Here is a 19,120-nt window from a genome sequence, read left to right on the forward strand (position 1 = left end):
CTTACTAAAACACCCTTCTACTTTCTCATCCAAATCATTTATAAAAATAATGAAGAGCGGGGGTCCCAGAACAGATCCCTGTGGAATACCACTGGTCAGCAATCTCCAGGCAGAATCCACAACTACCCTTTGCCTTCTATAGGCAAGACAGTTCTGCATCCAGGTTTCCCAAGATCTCTTACCTCCTGACTTTCTGAATGAGCTACCATAGGAAATCTTATCAAACACCTTACTAAAGTCCATATACACCACATCCATTGATCTACCTTTATCAATGTGCTTTGTCACATTCTCAAAGAATTCAATCAGACCTAGATGCTCAGAAATCTTGTTTCTAAACCCTCTCCAACAATTTGCCCACCACTGATGTAAGACACACCGGTCTATAATTCCCAGAGTTACTCCTGCTCCCTTTCTTCAACAACATTATAACATTCACCAAACCTCAGACACTACTCCTGTGGCAAGCGAGGATCCAAAGATCATCACCAAAGGTGTAGTAATCTCTTCCCTTGCTTCCTGTAGTAACCCGAGGTATATCCCATCCAGCACAGGTGATGAATCCTAATGATTTTCAAAAGTTCAAGTACATCCTCTTTCTTAACCTTGATATGTTCCCAAAAATTAGCCTGTTCTATGTTGACCTCATATTTATCAATGCATGAATGACACTCAGACAAGTACATGGATAGGAAAGGTTTAGAGCTTCATGGCCAAATGCAGGCAAATGGGACTAGTATGGATGGATATCTTGACTGGCTACGGATGAATTGGACTGTGAGGTCTGTTTCAATGCTATGGCCCAACTTAAAACTATTCCACCAAATAGTTGATCACCTAATACAAACATTGACTCGCCCCTCGCCTCCACCGATGATTCTTTACCCACTGAGTTCTTGCAGCAGTTTATATCTCTCACTACCAATCACCTAACTTAACTTTCCGATTTCTCTTATTATCCAACTTTCAAACAAGTTTTCACATGCAATACTTCGCTTTACAATATTTTTATTAATTTATATTTAAGAATACAGAGTACAGGAAATAATATATATATATGTCAATACATTGAACTAAATCGCATATAAAGACTCCTTACCCTATATTCGTAAAAGTCTCCACTGTTAGTTCGTAACATTGAAAAATAATAATTTTATTATATAAAAAAATCTAACCCACTACCAAGACCAAAGTTGATTAGTAGAGAAAAAAGAAAAAGGATTGTTAGTCATCATCTGTGCTTTAACAGCAAATCAAAGGTTTTGAAAATAATTCAGAAAAGGTCCCCACAATGTTTGAAGGTCTTGATTAGATTCAAAGATTGAACATCAAACCTTCTCTAAATTTAAACATGACATCACATCACATAACCATTGGGCGTGAATAGGAGGGGCCTATTCTGGCCATAAGAGACATAAAAGCCAAAATGTGCAAGTCAGATGACTCCAAAATAATATCCTTTCCTCCAACAATACCAAATAAAGCAGTCAAAGGATTAGGCTTGAAATTTACGCTATGCAGTACTTCTGCCCCCACCCAACCTCCTGCCCTTGTGATTGCATAGCAAACCCACCAAGTTCAGGACATGCCCTCTTCTCACTGGTACCGTCTGAGAGGAGATACTGGATCCATACATGTCTGGACCCAGAAGAAATGACATAGGTGGATTGCACTAAGTCTCTGGAGTGAAGGCGGATGAGAGGTGACTTGATGCACAATGATAACAAGCAACTTTTTCCCAGGGCGGAAATGGCTAATACAAGGGAACATAATTTAAGGTGATTGGAGGAAAGTATAAGGGGGATGTCAGAGGTGCTTTTTTTTTTAAACACAGGCAGTGATGGGAGTGTGGAACAAACTGCCAAGAGTGTGGTAGAGGACATTTAAGACTTTCTTAGATGAGCACAGGGATGAAAGAAAAATGGAGGGATACATGGGAGGGAAGGGTTAGATTGATCTTAGAGTAGGTTAAAAGGTTGGCACCTTTTAACATAGGCCTAAGGGCTTGTACTGTGCTGTCACGTTCTATGTTCTAGGAGGGGCACCAGACAGAGCTCATCGGCAGGTGAAGAGACGAGAAAGGGTGAGAGGAGAACCAGAATAGGGAAGTGGAAATAAAGAAAAGAGAGAGATTTTCAGCATCTGCAGAATTTCTTGTGTTTATTATTTGCTGCACCACTTCAAGTTATGTCACCCCTGAAAAAGATTAAATCTTCTCTTCATTGGGAGTTCAGTGAGATCTCTGGAATCTCTGCTGCCCTCCAACTCTTCAACCATGTGCTCACCCAGTCACCTATCACCTGCCAGCTTGTACTCCTTCCCTTGCCTCCACCTTGCCTTACGCTTTCACAGACACGTGGCTCTCCAATGGTATCCCGGACGCCGCAATTCAGCTGGATGGGCTCGTCTTGTTTCGAGCAGACAGGAATGCAGCTCTTTCTGGCAAGACTCGCAGTGGTGGCTTGTGTGTTTACATCAATACGGAATGGTGCAAGAACTCTGTGCTAGTTTCCAGATACTGCTCATCGCTAGTGGAGTTTGTAACTGTTAGATGCAGACCATTTTATTTGCCATGAGAATTCACCACTGTCGGTGTCTACATTCCCCCCCAGCGCTAACGCTAAGGAGGCACTCTGTGAACTGTATGGGGCTATTAGCAAACTGCAGAACACACACCCTGATGAACTGTTTATTGTCGCCGGAGATTTTAACCACGCGAACCTTAAGTCAGTGCTCCCCAGATTCCATCAGAACGTGGACTTGGCAACGAGAGGGGAGAACGTGTTGGACCTTGTTTACACAAACATTCCCAACGCGTACCGGGCGGAGCCCCGCCCCCACTTCGGTTACTCAGACCACATCTCTGTTATGCTAATCCCAGCATACAGACCGCTCGTCAGGTGCTCCAGACCAGTTCAGAATCATGTGAAAACCTGGCCAGCAGGAGCCATCTCTGCTCTTCACGACTGCTTTGAGCACACTGACTGGTACATGTTCACGGAGGCTGCAACCGATGGCGACTCTACCAACTTAGAGGAGTACACGGCATCAGTGACTAGCTACATCAGCAAGTGCATCGATGACGTCACTGTGGCCAAGACCATCACTACACGCTCTGACCAGAAGCCATGGATGACCGCAGAGGTGCGTGCGCTGCTGAGGACCCGTGAACTCCACCTTCAGAGCAGGCGACAAGGCAGCCTTAACAACAGCGAGGGCCAAACTGTCCCAGGCCATCAAAGAGGCAAAGCGTGCACACGCCCAGCGAATCCACAGCCACTTCCAGGACAGCAGCGACATGCAGCGCATGTGGAAGGGCATTCAGGACATCACCAACTACAAGACAACACCACCTGCCTGATGCATTGAATAACTTCTACGCTCATTCTGAGGCGGAAAATGACGTGGCGGTGAGGAAGACCACCCCTCCTCCAAACAACCAGGTGCTGTGTCTTACCGTGGCCAATGTGAGGAGAACCCTGTGCAGGGTCAACCCACGGAAGACTGCTGGATCAGACAATATTCCTGGCAGAGTGCTTAGAGGATGTGCAGACCAGCTCGCTGAGATTCTCACTGACATCTTCAACATCTCCCTGAGCAGCGCCATCGTTCCTACATGCTTCACGGCCACCACCATCATCCCCGTGCTGAATAAGTCTTTAGTGTCCTGCCTCAATGACTACCGTCCCATTGCTCTCACATCCATCATCGTGAAATGCTTCAAGAGGCTCGTCATGAGGCACATCAAGACCCTGCTGCCCCCCTCACTGGACCCTCTGCAGTTTGCGTACCACCCCAACTGTTCAACAGACGACACCATTGCCATCACCCTCCACCTGCCCCCTAACCCACCTGGACAAAAAAGACACATTGCGTTGAATGCTGAACTGAAGTCTATGAACAGCATTCGAACGTATCATTCCTCAGAAACTGATTGGAAAGCTGAGCCTACTGGGCCTGAACACCTCCCTCTGCAACTGGATCCTAGACTTCCTGACTGGGAGACCTCAGTCAGTCCGGATTGGAAGCAGCATCTCCAACACCATCACACTGAGCACGGGGGACCCCAGGGCTGTGTGCTCAGTCCACTGCTGTTCACTCTGCCGACCCACGACTGAGCTGCAACGCACAGCTCGAACCACATCATCAAGTTCACCGATGACACGACTGTGATGGGTTTCATCAGCAAGAACGATGAGCCAGCATACAGAGAGGAGGTGCCGCGGCTAACAGACTGGTGCAGAGCCAACAACCTGTCTCTGAATGTAAACAAAACAAAAGAGATGATTGTTGACTTCAGGAGGACACGGAGCAACCACTCTCCACTGAACATCGACGACTCCTCCATTGAGATCGTTAAGAGCACCAAATTTCCTGGTGTTCACCTGGTGGGGGATCTCACCTGGTCCCTCAACACCAGCTCCATAGCAAAGAAAGCCCAGCAGCGTCTCTACTTTCTGCGAAAGCTGAGAAAAGTCTATCTCCCACCACCCACCCCCCCATCCTCACCACATTCTACAGAGGTTGTACTGAGAGCATCCTGAGCAGCTGCATCACTGCCTGGTTTGGAAATTGCATCATCCTGGATCACAAGACCCTGCAGCGGATAGTGAGGTCAGCTGAGAAGATCAGCGGGGTCTCTCTTCCTGCCATTACAGGCATTTACACCACACACTGCATCCGCAAAGCAAACAGCATTATGAAGGACCCCACGCACCCCTCATACAAACTCTTCTCCCTCCTGCCATCTGGCAAAAGGTATCGAAGCATTCGGGCTCTCACAACCAGACTATGTAACAGTTTCTTCCCCCAAGCCATCAGACTCCTCAATACCCAGAGCCTGGACTGACACCAACCTACTGCCCTCTACTGTGCCTACTGTCTTGTTTATTATTTATTGTAATGCCTGCACTGTTTTGTGCACTTTATGCAGTTCTGGGTAGTTTTGTATTGTCTTACGTAGTTCAATGTAGTTTTTGTATTGTTCATGTAGCACCATGATCCTGGAAAACGTTGTCTCATTTTTACTGTGTACTGTACCAGCAGTTATGGTCAAAATGACAATAAAAAGTGACTTGACTTGACTTGACCTTCTTATTTTAGCTTCTGCCCCTTTCCCTTCCAGTCCTGATGAAAGGTCTCAGCTCAAAACATCAACTCTCTATGTCTCTCTTAGATACTACCTCTACCTTACTTGCTGTGTTCCTCCAGCATTTTGTGTGCATTGCTCATCGTTACATTGTTGTTTACTAAGATATAGAAGCACCTGCATCAACTTCTAACCCAGCAACCCCATCGGTTTATTTCAATGATCAATCTTTAGCCTAGCACAAATCTCACTTAAGTATGGTAAAATTCAGTGAAGAGCCCAAAAGACATTTAATAATAATGCTGATGAAACCTCTCCTGTGATGAAACACCAGTTCCTTGTACAAGTGTAACAATGATATTCCATGCTTTATGTAATGCCCAGGTTAAGATTCCTACTGCAATGCTGTGGGATATTTTTATTTTACTAGTTTTCTGCAAAAGCAGTGTGTTATGTCCTGTTAGTAAGAGTGTTTTGGCTTCGACTAAAGATAAGGAGCCACGGTGTCCAATTTAGAAATGTTGTGTCAGCCTATCAGGATTGTCTTGGTATTTGTTGTAGCTTTCTGCCCAGTGGGATGGCATGGAACATTCAAGAGGGCTGGGATTTCTGAAGGACAGTAGTCTGGTTTGGGGTCTTTTGGCAGGAACTGTGGAATGGAGCACAAGGGAAGATGCAGAATGCTACTCTAAGGAGAGACGCTGTTGTAAGAAGTGCTTTGTGCAGACAAATGGTTCGAAGGAAGAAGTGCTAATACACCTGAGTTAACCAGTTTGTTTGAGATGGTCTTCAAGGGAAGTTCAAACTGTGACTGGTGTCTTTCACGCAGAATGTGGGTTCAGTGCGTGAGTAAAGAGATACACCAAACTACTCCAGAAATGAGCTCCAATGTTTACGTTCACATTTAGATTGGTTTAATTGTAATGGCCCCTTTTGTTTTCTTTTCTTTCCCTGTTAACTGTTGGATAAAGTTGAAAAATTGGTATATATACTCTCTTTAGAACTTTATGCTGGTGTGCGATCTGCCATTTCTTAACAAATGATAACTTTGCACGGGGCAGTATTTACACAGCATTCGCTACAATCAATGTACCTTAATCAAAACACCCCAACTTTCCTGTTTGGTTGAACCCCAAATCATACTGACCCTAGATGTATAGAGCTAATGAAAGGTGACCTTCTCACCACTGAGTCATGGCTGTTAGCAGACTTAGTTACTGAGCTAACCTTGTATATGAGCCCAGTGAACCGGTTACACTTATGTATTCCTATATTTGACAACATTTCCAAACATATTGGAACCAGAGCAATAATGCATTTTATTTAACAATCTAAGAAATAAATTTAAATTGGTGTCTCAAACACCCTACCTTTGGATCTGGGAGACAGGGTCCAAAAGCTTCTAGTAAGAGGTTTTCATCTTTGACTGCCTTCTCAAAGTCTGCATACGAAACTTTGTTATCATGATCATAGTCCTAGTAATGAAAGGAGATATTTTACAATAATTTGTCATTACATGGTCTTACATAGAACAACTGGATAATACTGTAATTCCCACTTTGTTCATCTTAGCTTTATAATCAGTCTACATTATTCACCCTCTTTTAACAAAGTACTTTAGGCAGTTAGATGTAGTTCAGGTTGATAGGTTCTTCATTAGTCAGGGTGTCAAAGGTTATGGGGAGAAGGCGAAGAATGGGGCTGAGGGGGTAATAAATCAGCCATGATAGAATGAAGGTGCAGACTCAATGGGCCAGATGGCCTAATTCTGCTCCTCTATCTTATGACACAAATTTGTGATGTACTAAGAGCATATGTGCAGTTGCTACTGGAAATGGAAAGTTAACTGGAGCAGTGAAGAGGAAATGTTTTAAGGAGAGCAATGAGAAAGAAGAGTTTAAGACAGAATTCCTTAATAAAGTACATGATAACTCTGTGCATGTAAAGCAAAATAATGGGAACCCCTTTAACAACTGTAGACTCCTCCACCAGGGCAAACATCCCTGCAGCCATTCTGTTCAAGCCCTGTAAGAATTTTGTAAATTTCATTCTTCTAAACACAGCAAGAAATCAGGCCTGGTCAACTAGATCTTTGCTGCACTTCATCTATGAAATATAAAACACACTGCCGAGAAGATCACCTCGGTCTCTCTCCCGTTCATTTATGATATTTACCAAAACCACTGTAGAAGAAGGGCTTGTTGAAGATCCCTACCACCTATCTCACAATCTCTTTGACCCACTATATCAGGAAGGAGGTGCAGGAGCATCAGGACTAGGACTGCCAGACTGGGTGAAAGCTCCTTCCCTGGGGCTGTAAGACTAATGAATACCCTGCCACCATCAAGGTCTCATCACTAAGACAGCAAGATGCTTACTGCATTAGACCATGGACCAGTTACAGGAGCAGAATTAGACCATTTGGCCCATCGTGCCAGCTCCACCATTTCATCATGGTCGATCCATTTTTCTTCTCTGCCCCAATCTCCTGTCTTCTCCCCATATCTCTTCATGTCCTGACCAATCAACAATCTATCAATGTCTGCCTTAAATATACGTAAACACTTGGCCTCCACAGCTGCCTGTGGTATCCAAGATTCACTACCCTCTGGCTAAAGAAATTCCTCCTCATCTCTGTTCTAAAAGGTCACCCCTCTATTCTGAGGCTGTGTCCTCTGGTCCTGAACTCTCCCACTACAGGAAACATCCTCTCTTTGCTTACTCTGTCAAGGCCTTTCATCGTTCGATAGGTTACAGCCAGGTCACCCCTCATTCTTCTGAATTCTAGTGAATATAGGCCCAGAGGCAATAAAAGCACTTCATATGAAAAGCCATTCATCCTGGAATCATTTTCGTGAACTTCTGTTGAATTCTCTCTGGTGTCAGCACATCCTTTCTAAGATAAGGGGCCCAAACCTGCTCACAATACTCCAACTGAGGCCTCAGCAGTGGCTTATAAAGCCTCAACATTACATCCTTGCTTTTATATTCTAGTCCTCTTGAAATGAATACAAGCAGTGCATTTGCCTTCCTCACCATTGACTCAACCTGCAAATGAACCTTTAGGGAATTCTGCACAATGACTCCCAAATCCCTTTGTGCCTCAGATTATTTTAATTTTCTCTCCATTTAGAAAAATAGTTTATCCATTTATTTCTTCTACCAAAGTGTATGACCATGTATGTCCCGACACTGTATTCCCATGCACTTCTTTGCTCATTCTCCTAATCTGCCTAAAGTCCTGCTGTAGCCTCTCTACTTCCTCAAAACTATCTGCCCTTCCACCTATCCTTGTATTGTCTGCAAACACTGCAACAAAGCTATCAATTACAACATCCAAGTCATTGACATATAACATAAAAAAGTACTCCTGGCACCAACAGCCAACCAGAAATGGCTCCATTTATTCCTACTCTTTGCCTCCTGCCAACCAGCCACTGCTTTATCCATGCTAGAAACTCTCCTGTAACACCATCAGCTCCTCATGTGTGGCACCTTATAAAAGGCCTTCTGAAAATCCAAGTGCACAATGTCCACATACTCTCCTTTGTCTATTGTGCTTGTTATTTCTTCAAAAAATTCAAAGATTCATCAGCCAAGATTTTCTCTTGAGGGAACCATACTGACTACAGCCTATTTTATCATGTAACTACAAGTACAGTACCCCAAAACCATATCCTTAACAATCAACTCCAACATCTTCCCAACTACTGAGGTCAGACTAACTAGCCCATAATTTCCTTTCTTCTACTTCTCTTCCTTCTTGAAGAGTGGAATGACATTTGCAGTTTTCCCGTCCTCCAGAATGACTGCAGAATCTAGTGATTTTTGAAAGATCATTAGTAATGCCTCCACAATCTCTTCAGCCACCTCTCTCAGAACCTTGGGATGTACACCGCCTGGTCCAGGTGACTTATCTACCATCAGTCATTTCCGCTTCCCAATAACCTCCTCCCTAGTAATGATAACTTTACACATTTCTGACCCCTGACACACTTGAACTTCCACTATATTGCTCGTGTCTTCCACAGTGAAGACTGATACAAAATACTTAATCAGTTTATCTGCCATTTCCTTGTTCCCCATTACTGCCTTTCCAGCATCATTTTCCAGTGGTCCGATACCCACTTGCACCTCTCTTTTACACCTTATATATCTGATGAAACTTTTGATATTCTCTTTAATATTATTGGCCAACTTACTTTCAATTCCATTTTTTCCTTCTTAATGACATTTTTACTTGCCTTAAGTGGGTTTTTAAAAGCTTCCTAATCTTTGAACTTCCCCCTAATTTTTACTCTATTATATGCCTTCTCTTTGGCTTTTATGTTGGCTTTGACTTCTCGTTAACCATAGTTGTGTCATCTTGCCTTAGAATACTTCTTCCTCTTTGGGATGTTTATATATACCCTGTGCCTTCTTAATTGCTTCCAGAAATTCCAGCCATTACTGCTCTGCCGTCATCCCTGCCAGTGTTCTTTTCCAATCAATTTTGGCCAACTCCTCTTTCCAATCCCATAACCTCAGATTAATTTTTGCTCTGCTATGTATGTTCTCTTTGCCTTTTATGTTGGCTTTGACTTGTCTTGTTAGCCATGGTTGTGTCATCTTTTCTTTAGATGTACATCCTCTTTGGGATATATATATCCTGTACCTTTCGAATTACTTCCAGAAATTCCAACCATTGTTACTCTGCTGTCAACCCTGCCATTGTTCTTTTCCAATCAATTCTGGCCAGCTGCTCTCTCATGGCTCTGTAATTCCCTTTGCTCTGCTGTAATACAGACACATCTGACATTACTCCTTCTCAAATTTCAGGGTGAATCTGACCATATTATAATCACTTGCTGCTTAGGACTCTTTTATCTTAAGCTGTCTCATCAATTCCAGTTCATTGCACAACACCCAACCCAGAATAGCTGATCCCCTAGTGGATTCAATCATCAGCTGCTCTAAAAAGCCATCTCGTCGGCATTCTAGAAATACTCCCACTGGAATCCAGCACCAATGCATTTTTTCCAATCTAGCTACATATTGACATCCCCCGTGATTATTGTAACATTGCCCCTTAGACATGCAATTTTATCTCCCATCTAATTTGTAGACCATATCCTTACTACTGTTTGGGGGTCTGTATATAATTCCCATTAGGGTTTTTCTACCCTTGCGGTTCCTTAGTTCTACCTACAACAATTCAACACCTTCTGACCCTTTGTCATCTCCTTCTAATGATTTGATTTTTTTTACCAGAAGAGCCATGCCACACCCTCTGCCTACCTGCCTGTCCTTTTCATACAATGTGTACCCTTGTACATTAAGGTCCCAGCTATAATCTTGGTTCAGTCATGATTCAATGATGCCTACAACATCATAAATGCCAATCAGTACTTGTGCTACAAGTTCATCTACCTTATTCCGTATACAGCGCACATTCAAATATAGCACGTTCCATCCTGTATACACCCTTTTCGATTTGTCCACCTCTTTACATTGTAACTCATCCTGTTGACTGCAATTTTGCCCTATCATCAGCCTCTCCCTCCCGTTTGGGGGTCCATGTCTAACTTCCATCAAGGTCTTTTTACCCTTGCAGTTCCTTAGCTCTACCCACAATGATTCAACACCTTCTGATCCTATGTCACCTCTTTACAATGATATGATTTCGTTTTTTTTTAACCAACAGAGACACACCTCCCCCTCTGCCGACCTGCCTGTTCTTTCAATACCTTGTATATCTTTGGACATTAAGCTCCCAGCTATAATCTTCTTTCAGTCACGATTCAGTGATGCCTACAATGTCATTAATGCCAATCTATAACTGAGCTACAAGTTCAAGCTACTACCTTATTCTGTATACTGCATGCATTCAAATATAACACCTTAAGTCCTGTATTCACCCTTTTCAATTTTGTCTGCCTGTTACATTGCAATTCATCCCATTGACTGCAATTTTGCCCTATCATTAGCCTCTCATTGCTAGCAGTCTCACTATACACTGCTTCTGTTTGTAAACCAACTAAATCATTCTCAACACTATCAATCCAGTTCCCACCTCCGACCAAATTACTTTAAACTTTCCAGAACAACTGCAGCAAATGTGCTCACAATGATATTGGTCCCCCTCGGGTTCAGGTGTAACCTGTCCCTTTTGTACAGGCCATACCTTCCCCAGAAGAGATCCCACAGATCCATAAATCTGAACCCCTGCCCCCTGCACCAGTTCCTCAGCCATGCAGTCACCTGCCCAATCATCCTATTCTTACTCTCACTGGCGTGTGGCAAGGGCAGCAATCCAGAGATTATTACCCTGGAGTATTGTTTACTGTTTACCTGTGCTGTGCATTACATTCATTTTCAATTATACATTATTAATTTATTTATGGTACTATTTTGTTTTATGTGTTCTGTGTGATACATGGTCCAGAGTAGAGTTATTTCATTTGGTTGTGTATATTTACAGTCAGATCACATTTTGATGCATTATATTCCATCTGCCTTGTTATCAATCATTCACTTTGCTTATCTGTATCCCCTTGAAGCTGTTTACATCCTCCTCTGCACTCATCATCCAGCTTGGAAAGAGGACATTTGCTGCCTTAGCCAAATGCCTGGGAATAGGGTATTAAACTAAAGAGTGTGCGGCGGGGTGGTTTCAACAGTTTCTAAAAGTGGGGATAAAATAGAAGGGAAGGAGAATGCAGGAGACGTTACGAAATTCTCCAGAATAAAAGACAAATTGTTTAGAAAGTGTTAAGAATCTAATTCCTGTTAACAGAGGGACAAAATTGAAAAGGGCAATGAAAAATTTCCATTTTATAAATCTATGCTGACTGCTCAATGCTTTGATATTTTCTGGCTATTTTGTTACATTTCATTTATTTAAATCATTACTTTTAGGCTTTAATTCAGCTTTAAACAAAATAAATTAATTAACTTTACATTAATGCTCATCAATTTCTTGAAGATAAAAATATTTTCAAACCCAAACTTTGCCTGAGAATTTTCATTGTGCCTGAGTACTCAAGTTAACAGAATTTAGATTGAATTATTTTCCAAACAAAACATACATTTCAGCTTTTAGCAAGATTTTCAAGATTATTTACTCCCATACTTCAACACACAAGTGTGCAGGAGAATTAAATATTTGTGACTCCAGATCTGATGCAGCATAAAAAAATCCACAATCAGTATAAAGAACACAATAAATTTAAATATATAAGCAATTCTATAACACACAATCTACAAGTATCTGTTATATAAATGACTGACTGTATGTATAGAAAGTGACATTGAGCTGATGCGAAATCAACTTGGAAATAAATTCCATTTTAATGGGTCCATTGAAAGCTACTGTAAGTTCCAAGTGTCAGAATCATCTTGTTCTTTTCCATTTACTGGTTTCCATCATTAAGGACCCTCAGCATCTGGCACATACCCTCATCTTGTTACGTTATTTCTTCAGCAGTTTGAATGGGGCACAACCGCGCAAGTGCGTGGAGGTCGGCCAGTGAGAACAGCGGGAAGAGTTTGAAAGTGAGCAGAGTTGAAAAGGTGATGGTTATTTTTTCAGCGGTTTGAACAGGAAACGACTGCACAGGCACGTGGAGGTCGGCCAGTGAGAACAGCGGGAAGAGTTTAAAAAGAAGACAGCTTTATAGCGCGGGTGTCCGAGGAGCAGGCGCCAGAGTAGAGGGAGACAGAGTAGGAAGGCTTTGACCCAATGGGTCGAGGCAAGGTAGGTTATCTGTTTAGAATACAAACAAGTATGTGTGTGAGGCCGGTTTTCTGTGCTCGGTGTCAGATGTGGGAGGTCCTGGAGACTCCCAGCCTCCTGGACGGCCACATCTGCACCAGGTGCGTCAAGCTGCAGCTCCTTAGGGATCGCGATAGGGAACTGGAGATGCAGCTCGATGACCTTTGTCTGTTCAAGGAGAGTGAGGAGGTGATATAGAGGAGCTATAGGTAGCTAGTCACTCCGGGGCCTTGGGAGACAGATAAATGTGTAACAGTTAGGAGAGGGAAGGGCAAGAGGCAGATACTAGAGAGTACCCCAGTGGCTGTCCCCCTTAACAATAAGTACTCCTGTGAGTACTTTTGGGGGAGATGGCCTACCTCAGGGAAGCAACAGCCTCTGGCAGAGTCTGGCCCTGTGGCTCAGAAGAGTAGGGAAAGGAAGAGGATGGCAGCAGTGATAGGGGACTCTATAGTTTGGGGGTCAGACAAGTGATTCTGTGGATGCAGGAAAGAAATGTGGATGGTAGTTTGCCTCCCAGGTGCCAGGGTCCAGGATGTTTCTGATCACGTCCACGATATCTTGAAGTGGGAAGCAGAACAGCCAGAAGTTGTGGTACATATTGGTACCAACGACATAGGTAGGAAAAGGGAGGAGGTCCTGAAAGCAGACTATAGGGAGTTAGGAAGGAAGTTGAGAAGTAGGACCTCAAAGGTAGTAATCTCAGGATTACTGCCTGTGCCACGTGACAGTGAGTATAGGAATTGATTGGGGTGGAGGATAAATGCGTGGCTGAGGGATTGGAGCAGAGTACAGGGATTCAGATTTCTGGATCATTGGGACCTCTTCTGGGCCAGGTGTGACCTGTACAAAAAGGATGGGTTGCACTTGAATCTGAGGGGGACCAATATCCTGGCGGGGAGGTTTGCAAAGGCTACTGGGGAGAGTTTAAACTAGAATTGCCGGGGGGTGGGAATCGAACTGAAGTGACGGAGGAAAGGGAGGTTGGCTCACAAATAGAAAAAGCTTGGAGACAATGCAAAAGGGAGGATAGGCAGGTGATAGAGAAGGGACGCAATCAGACTGATGGTTTGAGATGTGTCTATTTTAATGCGGGGAGTATTTTGAATAAAGCGGCTGAGTTTAGAGCGTGGATCAGCACTTGGAGCTGTGATGTTGTGGCCATTACAGAGACTTGGATGGTGCAGGGGCAAGAATGGATACTTCAAATACTTTAGATATTTCAGAAAGGACAGGGAGTGAGGCAACAGAGGTGGGGGCGGGGCACTGCTGATCAGAGATTGTGTCACAGCTGCAGAAAAGGAGACATGGAGGGGTTGTCTAAGGGGTCTCTGTGGGTGGAAGTTAGGAATAGGAAGGGGTCAACAATTCTGCTGGGTGTTTTTTATAGACCATCCCAATAGAAATAGGGACATCGATGAGCAGATAGTGAGACAGATTCTGGAAAGGTGTAATAATAACAGAGTTGTTTTGGTGGGAGATTTTAATTTCCCAAATATTGATTGGCATCTCCCTGGAGTGAGAGGTTTAGATGGGGTAGAGCTTGTTAGGTGTGTTCAGGAAGGTTTCTTGACACACTGTGTAGATAAGCCTACAAGAGGAGAGGCTGTATTTGATCTGGTATTGGGAAATGAACCTAGTCAAGTGTCAGGTCTCTCAGTGAGAGAGCATTTTGGAGATAGTGATCATAATTCTATCTCCTTTACCATAGCATTGGAGAGGAATAGGAGCAGACAAGTTAGGGAAATGTTTAATTGGAGTAAGGGGAAATACGAGGCTATTAGGCAGGAATTTGGAAGCATAAAAACTAGGTAATGATAGAGATCTAGAAGATTATAAGGCTAGCAGGAAGGAGCTTAAGAATGAAACTAGGAGAGCCAGAAGGGGCCATGAGAAGGCCTTGGCAGACAGGATTAAGGAAAACCCCAAGGCATTCTACAAGTATATGAAGAGCAAAAGGATAAGATGTGAGAGAATAGGACCAATCTAGTGTGACAGTGGAAAAGTGTGTATGGAACCAGAAGAGATGGCAGAGATACTTATTGAATACTTTGCTTCAGTATTCACTACGGAAAAATGATCTTGGCAATTGTAGGGATGACTTGCAGCGGACTGAGAAGCTTGAGCATGTAGATATTAAGGAAGGTGTGCTGGAGCTTTTGGAAAGCATCAAGTTGGATAAGTCACCATGACCGGACGGGATGTACTCCAGGCTACTGTGGGAAGCGAGGGAGGAGATTGCTGAGCCTCTAGTGATGAACTTTGCATCATCAATGAGGATGGGAGAGGTTCCAGAGGATTGGAGGGTTGCAGATGTTGTTCCCTTATTCAAGAAAGGGAGTAGAGATAGCCCAGGAAATTATAGACCACTGAGTCTTACTTCAGCGGTTGGTAAGTTGATGGAGAAGATCCTGAGGGGCAGGATTTATGAACATTTGGAGAGACTCTTGGCAGAGTGGAGAATCAGAGGGATCTTGGGGTCCAAGTCCACAGGACACTCAAAGCTGCTACGCAGGTTGATTCTGTGGTTAAGAAGGCACACAGTGCATTGGCCTTCATCAACCATGGGATTGCGTTTAAGAGCTGAGAGGTAATGTTGCAGCTATATAGGACCCTGGTCAGACACCACTTGGAGAACTGGGCTCAATTCTGGTCGCCTCACTACAGGAAGGACGTGGAAACCTTAGAAAGGGTGCAGAGGAGATTTACAAGGATGCTGCCTGGATTGGGGAGCATGCCTTATGAGAATAGGTTGAGTGAAATCGGCCTTTTCTCCTTGGAGCGACAGAGGATGAGAGGTAACCTGATACAGCTGTACAAGATGATGAGAGGCATTGATCGTGTGGATAGTCAGAGGCTTTTTCCCAGGGCTGAAATGGCTAGCATGAGAGGGCATAGTTTTAAGGTGCTTGGAAGTAGGTACAGAGGAGATGTCAGGGGCAAGTTTTTTTTTTACATAGAGGGTGGTGAATGCGTGGAATGAGCTGCTGGCAACGGTGGTGGAGGCGGATACAATAGGGTCTTTTAAGAGACTCCTGGATGCTACATGGAGCTTAGAAAAATAGAGAGCTATGGGTAAACCTATGTAGTTCTAAGGTAAGGACATGTTCGGCACAGCTTTGAGTGCCGAAGGGCCTGTATTGTGCTGTAGGTTTTCTATGTTTCTAACCACTGGGAAAGAGGTACAGGAGCCTGAAGACCTACACTCTAAGTTCAAAGTACATTTATTATCAAAGCATGTAACATTATACATCCTTGAGATTTGTCTCTTTGCAGGCAGCCACAAAACAAAGAAACCCAAAACAAAAACATTTTAAAAAGACTGTCAAACACCCAATGTGCAGATAAAAAGAAACAAATCATGCAAACGGTAAACACAAGCAAATAGTGTTCTGAACTTAAGTCCACAAAGAGATTCCATGCACAGACTGTCAGTTCAGTGCAGAGCGGAGCAGCAAGCTGAACCAGCATGTCCTCACCTTGGGCGCCAACACCCTGACTTTTACCCAAAATACTCTGCAGATGCTGGGGTCAAAGCAACACTCACAACACGCTGGAGGAACTCAGCAGGTCGGGCAGCATCCGTGGAAACGATTAGTCAACGTTTCGGGAGGAAAGGAGCAGAGGCCCTATAAAGAAGGTGGGGGGAGGGTGGGAAGGAGAAGGCTGGTGGGTTCCAGGTGAAAAAACCAGTGAGGGGAAAGATAAAGGGGTGGGGGAGGGGAAGCAGGTCTGCTCCGTCTGCCACAACAGACAGGATCTCTCAGTAGCTACCTACTTCAACTCTGCTTCCCACTCCCATTCGGATATGTCCATACATGGCCTCCTCTACTGCCATGATGAGGCTAAACTCAGGTTGGAGAAGCAACACCTCATATACCATCTAGGTAGTCTCCAGCCCCTTGGTATGAACATAGAATTCTCCAACTTCCGGTAATTCCCTCCCCCTCCCTTCCTCTATCCCTATGTCACTCTGCTCCCTCCTCCAGCTGCCTACCTCCTCCCTCTTGGTTCCGCCTCCTTCTACTACCCATTGTGTTTTCCCCTATTTCTTCACCTTTCCTGCTTATCACCTCCCTGCTTCCCCTCCCCCTCCCCTTTATCTTTCCCCTCACTGGTTTTACACCTGGAACCTACCAGCCTTCTCCTTCCCACCCTCCCCCCACCTTCTTTATAGGGCCTCTGCCCCTTCCCCCTGCAGTCCTGACGAAGGGTTCCGGCCCGAAACGTTGACTGATCATTTCCACGGATGCTGCCCAACCTGCTGAGTTCCTCCAGCGTATTGTGAGTGTTGCCCTGACTTTTACCATCTGACCCAGCACCTACTTCATCGCCCAGACATTGGGTTCAGTCGCTTCAATGCTGTCTGGGGACTGGACCCTGCCACTTCAATTCAGCCTTTACCCAAACTTTCTGATTCAGGCAGCACTTAAATCAATTGAATCTCGGGTCTTCCTCACGCACAGCAATGGGACTGCTTCCTAGCCTCAGTTCTGCCACACTGAGTTGCCTCAAAGTCCAAAGGGAAGTTACAGTCTATTGTGTGCAATGTCCGTTTACCAGAAAAACATTGATTAACAAAGAATTTAGTTGTTTTGCTTGTTTCATTGAACACCAGCCAGAAGTCGCTGAGATTCATCAGCAGCATCTTAAACCGGAAGATTTAGTGTTTTATTAACAACTTTCTTCCCCTCTGCATTCAGAATTCTGAAAAGGCGATCAATCCATAAACACGTCTACAATATTTTTTTTGCATTATTTATTTTTGTAATTTATAATTTTATGTCTTTGCACCATACTGCTGCAAAACACCAAATATCAGGTCACAGATCAGTGATAATAAATCTGATTCTCCAACACAAGATATGCTTGGACATAGTAAACAATGTAATATACACAGTGTAATGCATATTATGATTTAGATTTATAATACTAATCGCAACACATCTTGTAAAGTTTTCTCCATAACAAGTTCTCAATGACATAATGATTTGGGAGCATTAGGTAATGTATACAAATGCTTAGAGTAGGGGTTCCCAACCTTTTTTATACCCTGGACCAAAACCATTAAGCAAGGGGTCCATGAGCCCCAGGTTAGGAAATACATTGGCGTGATAAGGCAATAAATAAAAAGTATAAACACAACTATCTTCCTTTTGCATTTAACAGTCTAGTCTTAAATTATATTTTAGAAAAGTTTGCTACACTTTGGATCAGATTTCATGAGAAACGTCAAAATGAGAGTGTCATTTAAAATGTTTTCCAGCATCTCAATGAATCATCACTAGAGGCTATCACATGTAGCTTTTGTGTAAAATTCATTTTTGCCTTATGCATGTAAAAGGGACATCCATTATATTGACCTACAGTACACCTGAATGGATGTGTATTGCTTAGAAAAAAGGAAGATTGTAATGGAATCGATTTTTCTTACCAGTTTTTTCAGTGCAATCTCTACCAAGTCTTTTACTCCTTCATCAGGATCTTCTTCTGTTGGTTGCTTGACCAGGCTAGTTTTGAGCATGTGGAACATCTCTTCCCGTGAAATGAACCCGTCTCCATTTAAATCAAAAACGTCAAAACAAACTGAACCAAAGTCAATAATATATCTTTATTAAGTGATATCCAAACATTTATTCATACTTTATGCTAACCAACAAGCATCAATAACATATAACATCTTAACCATAGACAAAAATCCCGGATGTTATTAACAACGGCTAATTTTTTGGAGCAGCATGGTAATGTAGCTGGTAGTGTAACGTTGTACAGCACTAGTGATCCAGGTTCAATTCCCGCTGCTGTGTATAAGGAGCTTTTGTATGCTCTATCTATGACTGTGTGGGTTTCTATCGAGTGCTCAGGCTTTATCCACATCCCAAAGATGTACAGAAGGTTCAGTAGGTTAATTAGTCACTGAGGTGTAAGTAGGTGTCGCGGGCTCATTGGGCTGGAAGGGGCTGTTACCATGACAAATAAAAAAATAAAAACTTCAAGAAGATTTCTATAGATCATGAGTTAAGGGTGAAAGGTGAAATGTTTAAGGGGAACATGAGGAGAATCTTCCTCACTCAGAAGGTCATGAGTGTGTGGAATGAGCTGCCAGCACAAGTGGTGCATGCGAGCTTGACTTCAACGTTTAAGAGAAGTTTAGACAAGTACATGGATAGTAGGGGTATAGAAGGCTATGGTCGCCATGCTGATCGATGGGAGGAGACAGTTTAAATGGTTCGGTACTGACTAGATGGACCAAAGGGCCTGTTTCTGTGCTATACTTT

At 43.4% G+C, this 19,120-nt stretch overlaps 1 protein-coding gene across 1 annotated transcript in view; it reads right to left on the bottom strand.

Annotated features, from left to right (window-relative positions):
• Positions 1-19,120, bottom strand: part of clxn (calaxin) — a 54,591-nt gene that overhangs the window by 15,674 nt on the left and 19,797 nt on the right. Inside the window, exons 4-5 of the mRNA XM_063069432.1 lie at positions 18,277-18,428; positions 6,460-6,564 (exon numbers count right to left, since the gene is read on the bottom strand). Coding sequence (XP_062925502.1) covers positions 6,460-6,564; positions 18,277-18,428 — 257 coding nt within the window. The remainder of the gene's footprint in view (positions 1-6,459; positions 6,565-18,276; positions 18,429-19,120) is intronic.

This window comes from Mobula hypostoma, chromosome 17 (genome assembly GCF_963921235.1).
Source record: "Mobula hypostoma chromosome 17, sMobHyp1.1, whole genome shotgun sequence".
Lineage (NCBI taxonomy): Eukaryota > Metazoa > Chordata > Chondrichthyes > Myliobatiformes > Myliobatidae > Mobula > Mobula hypostoma.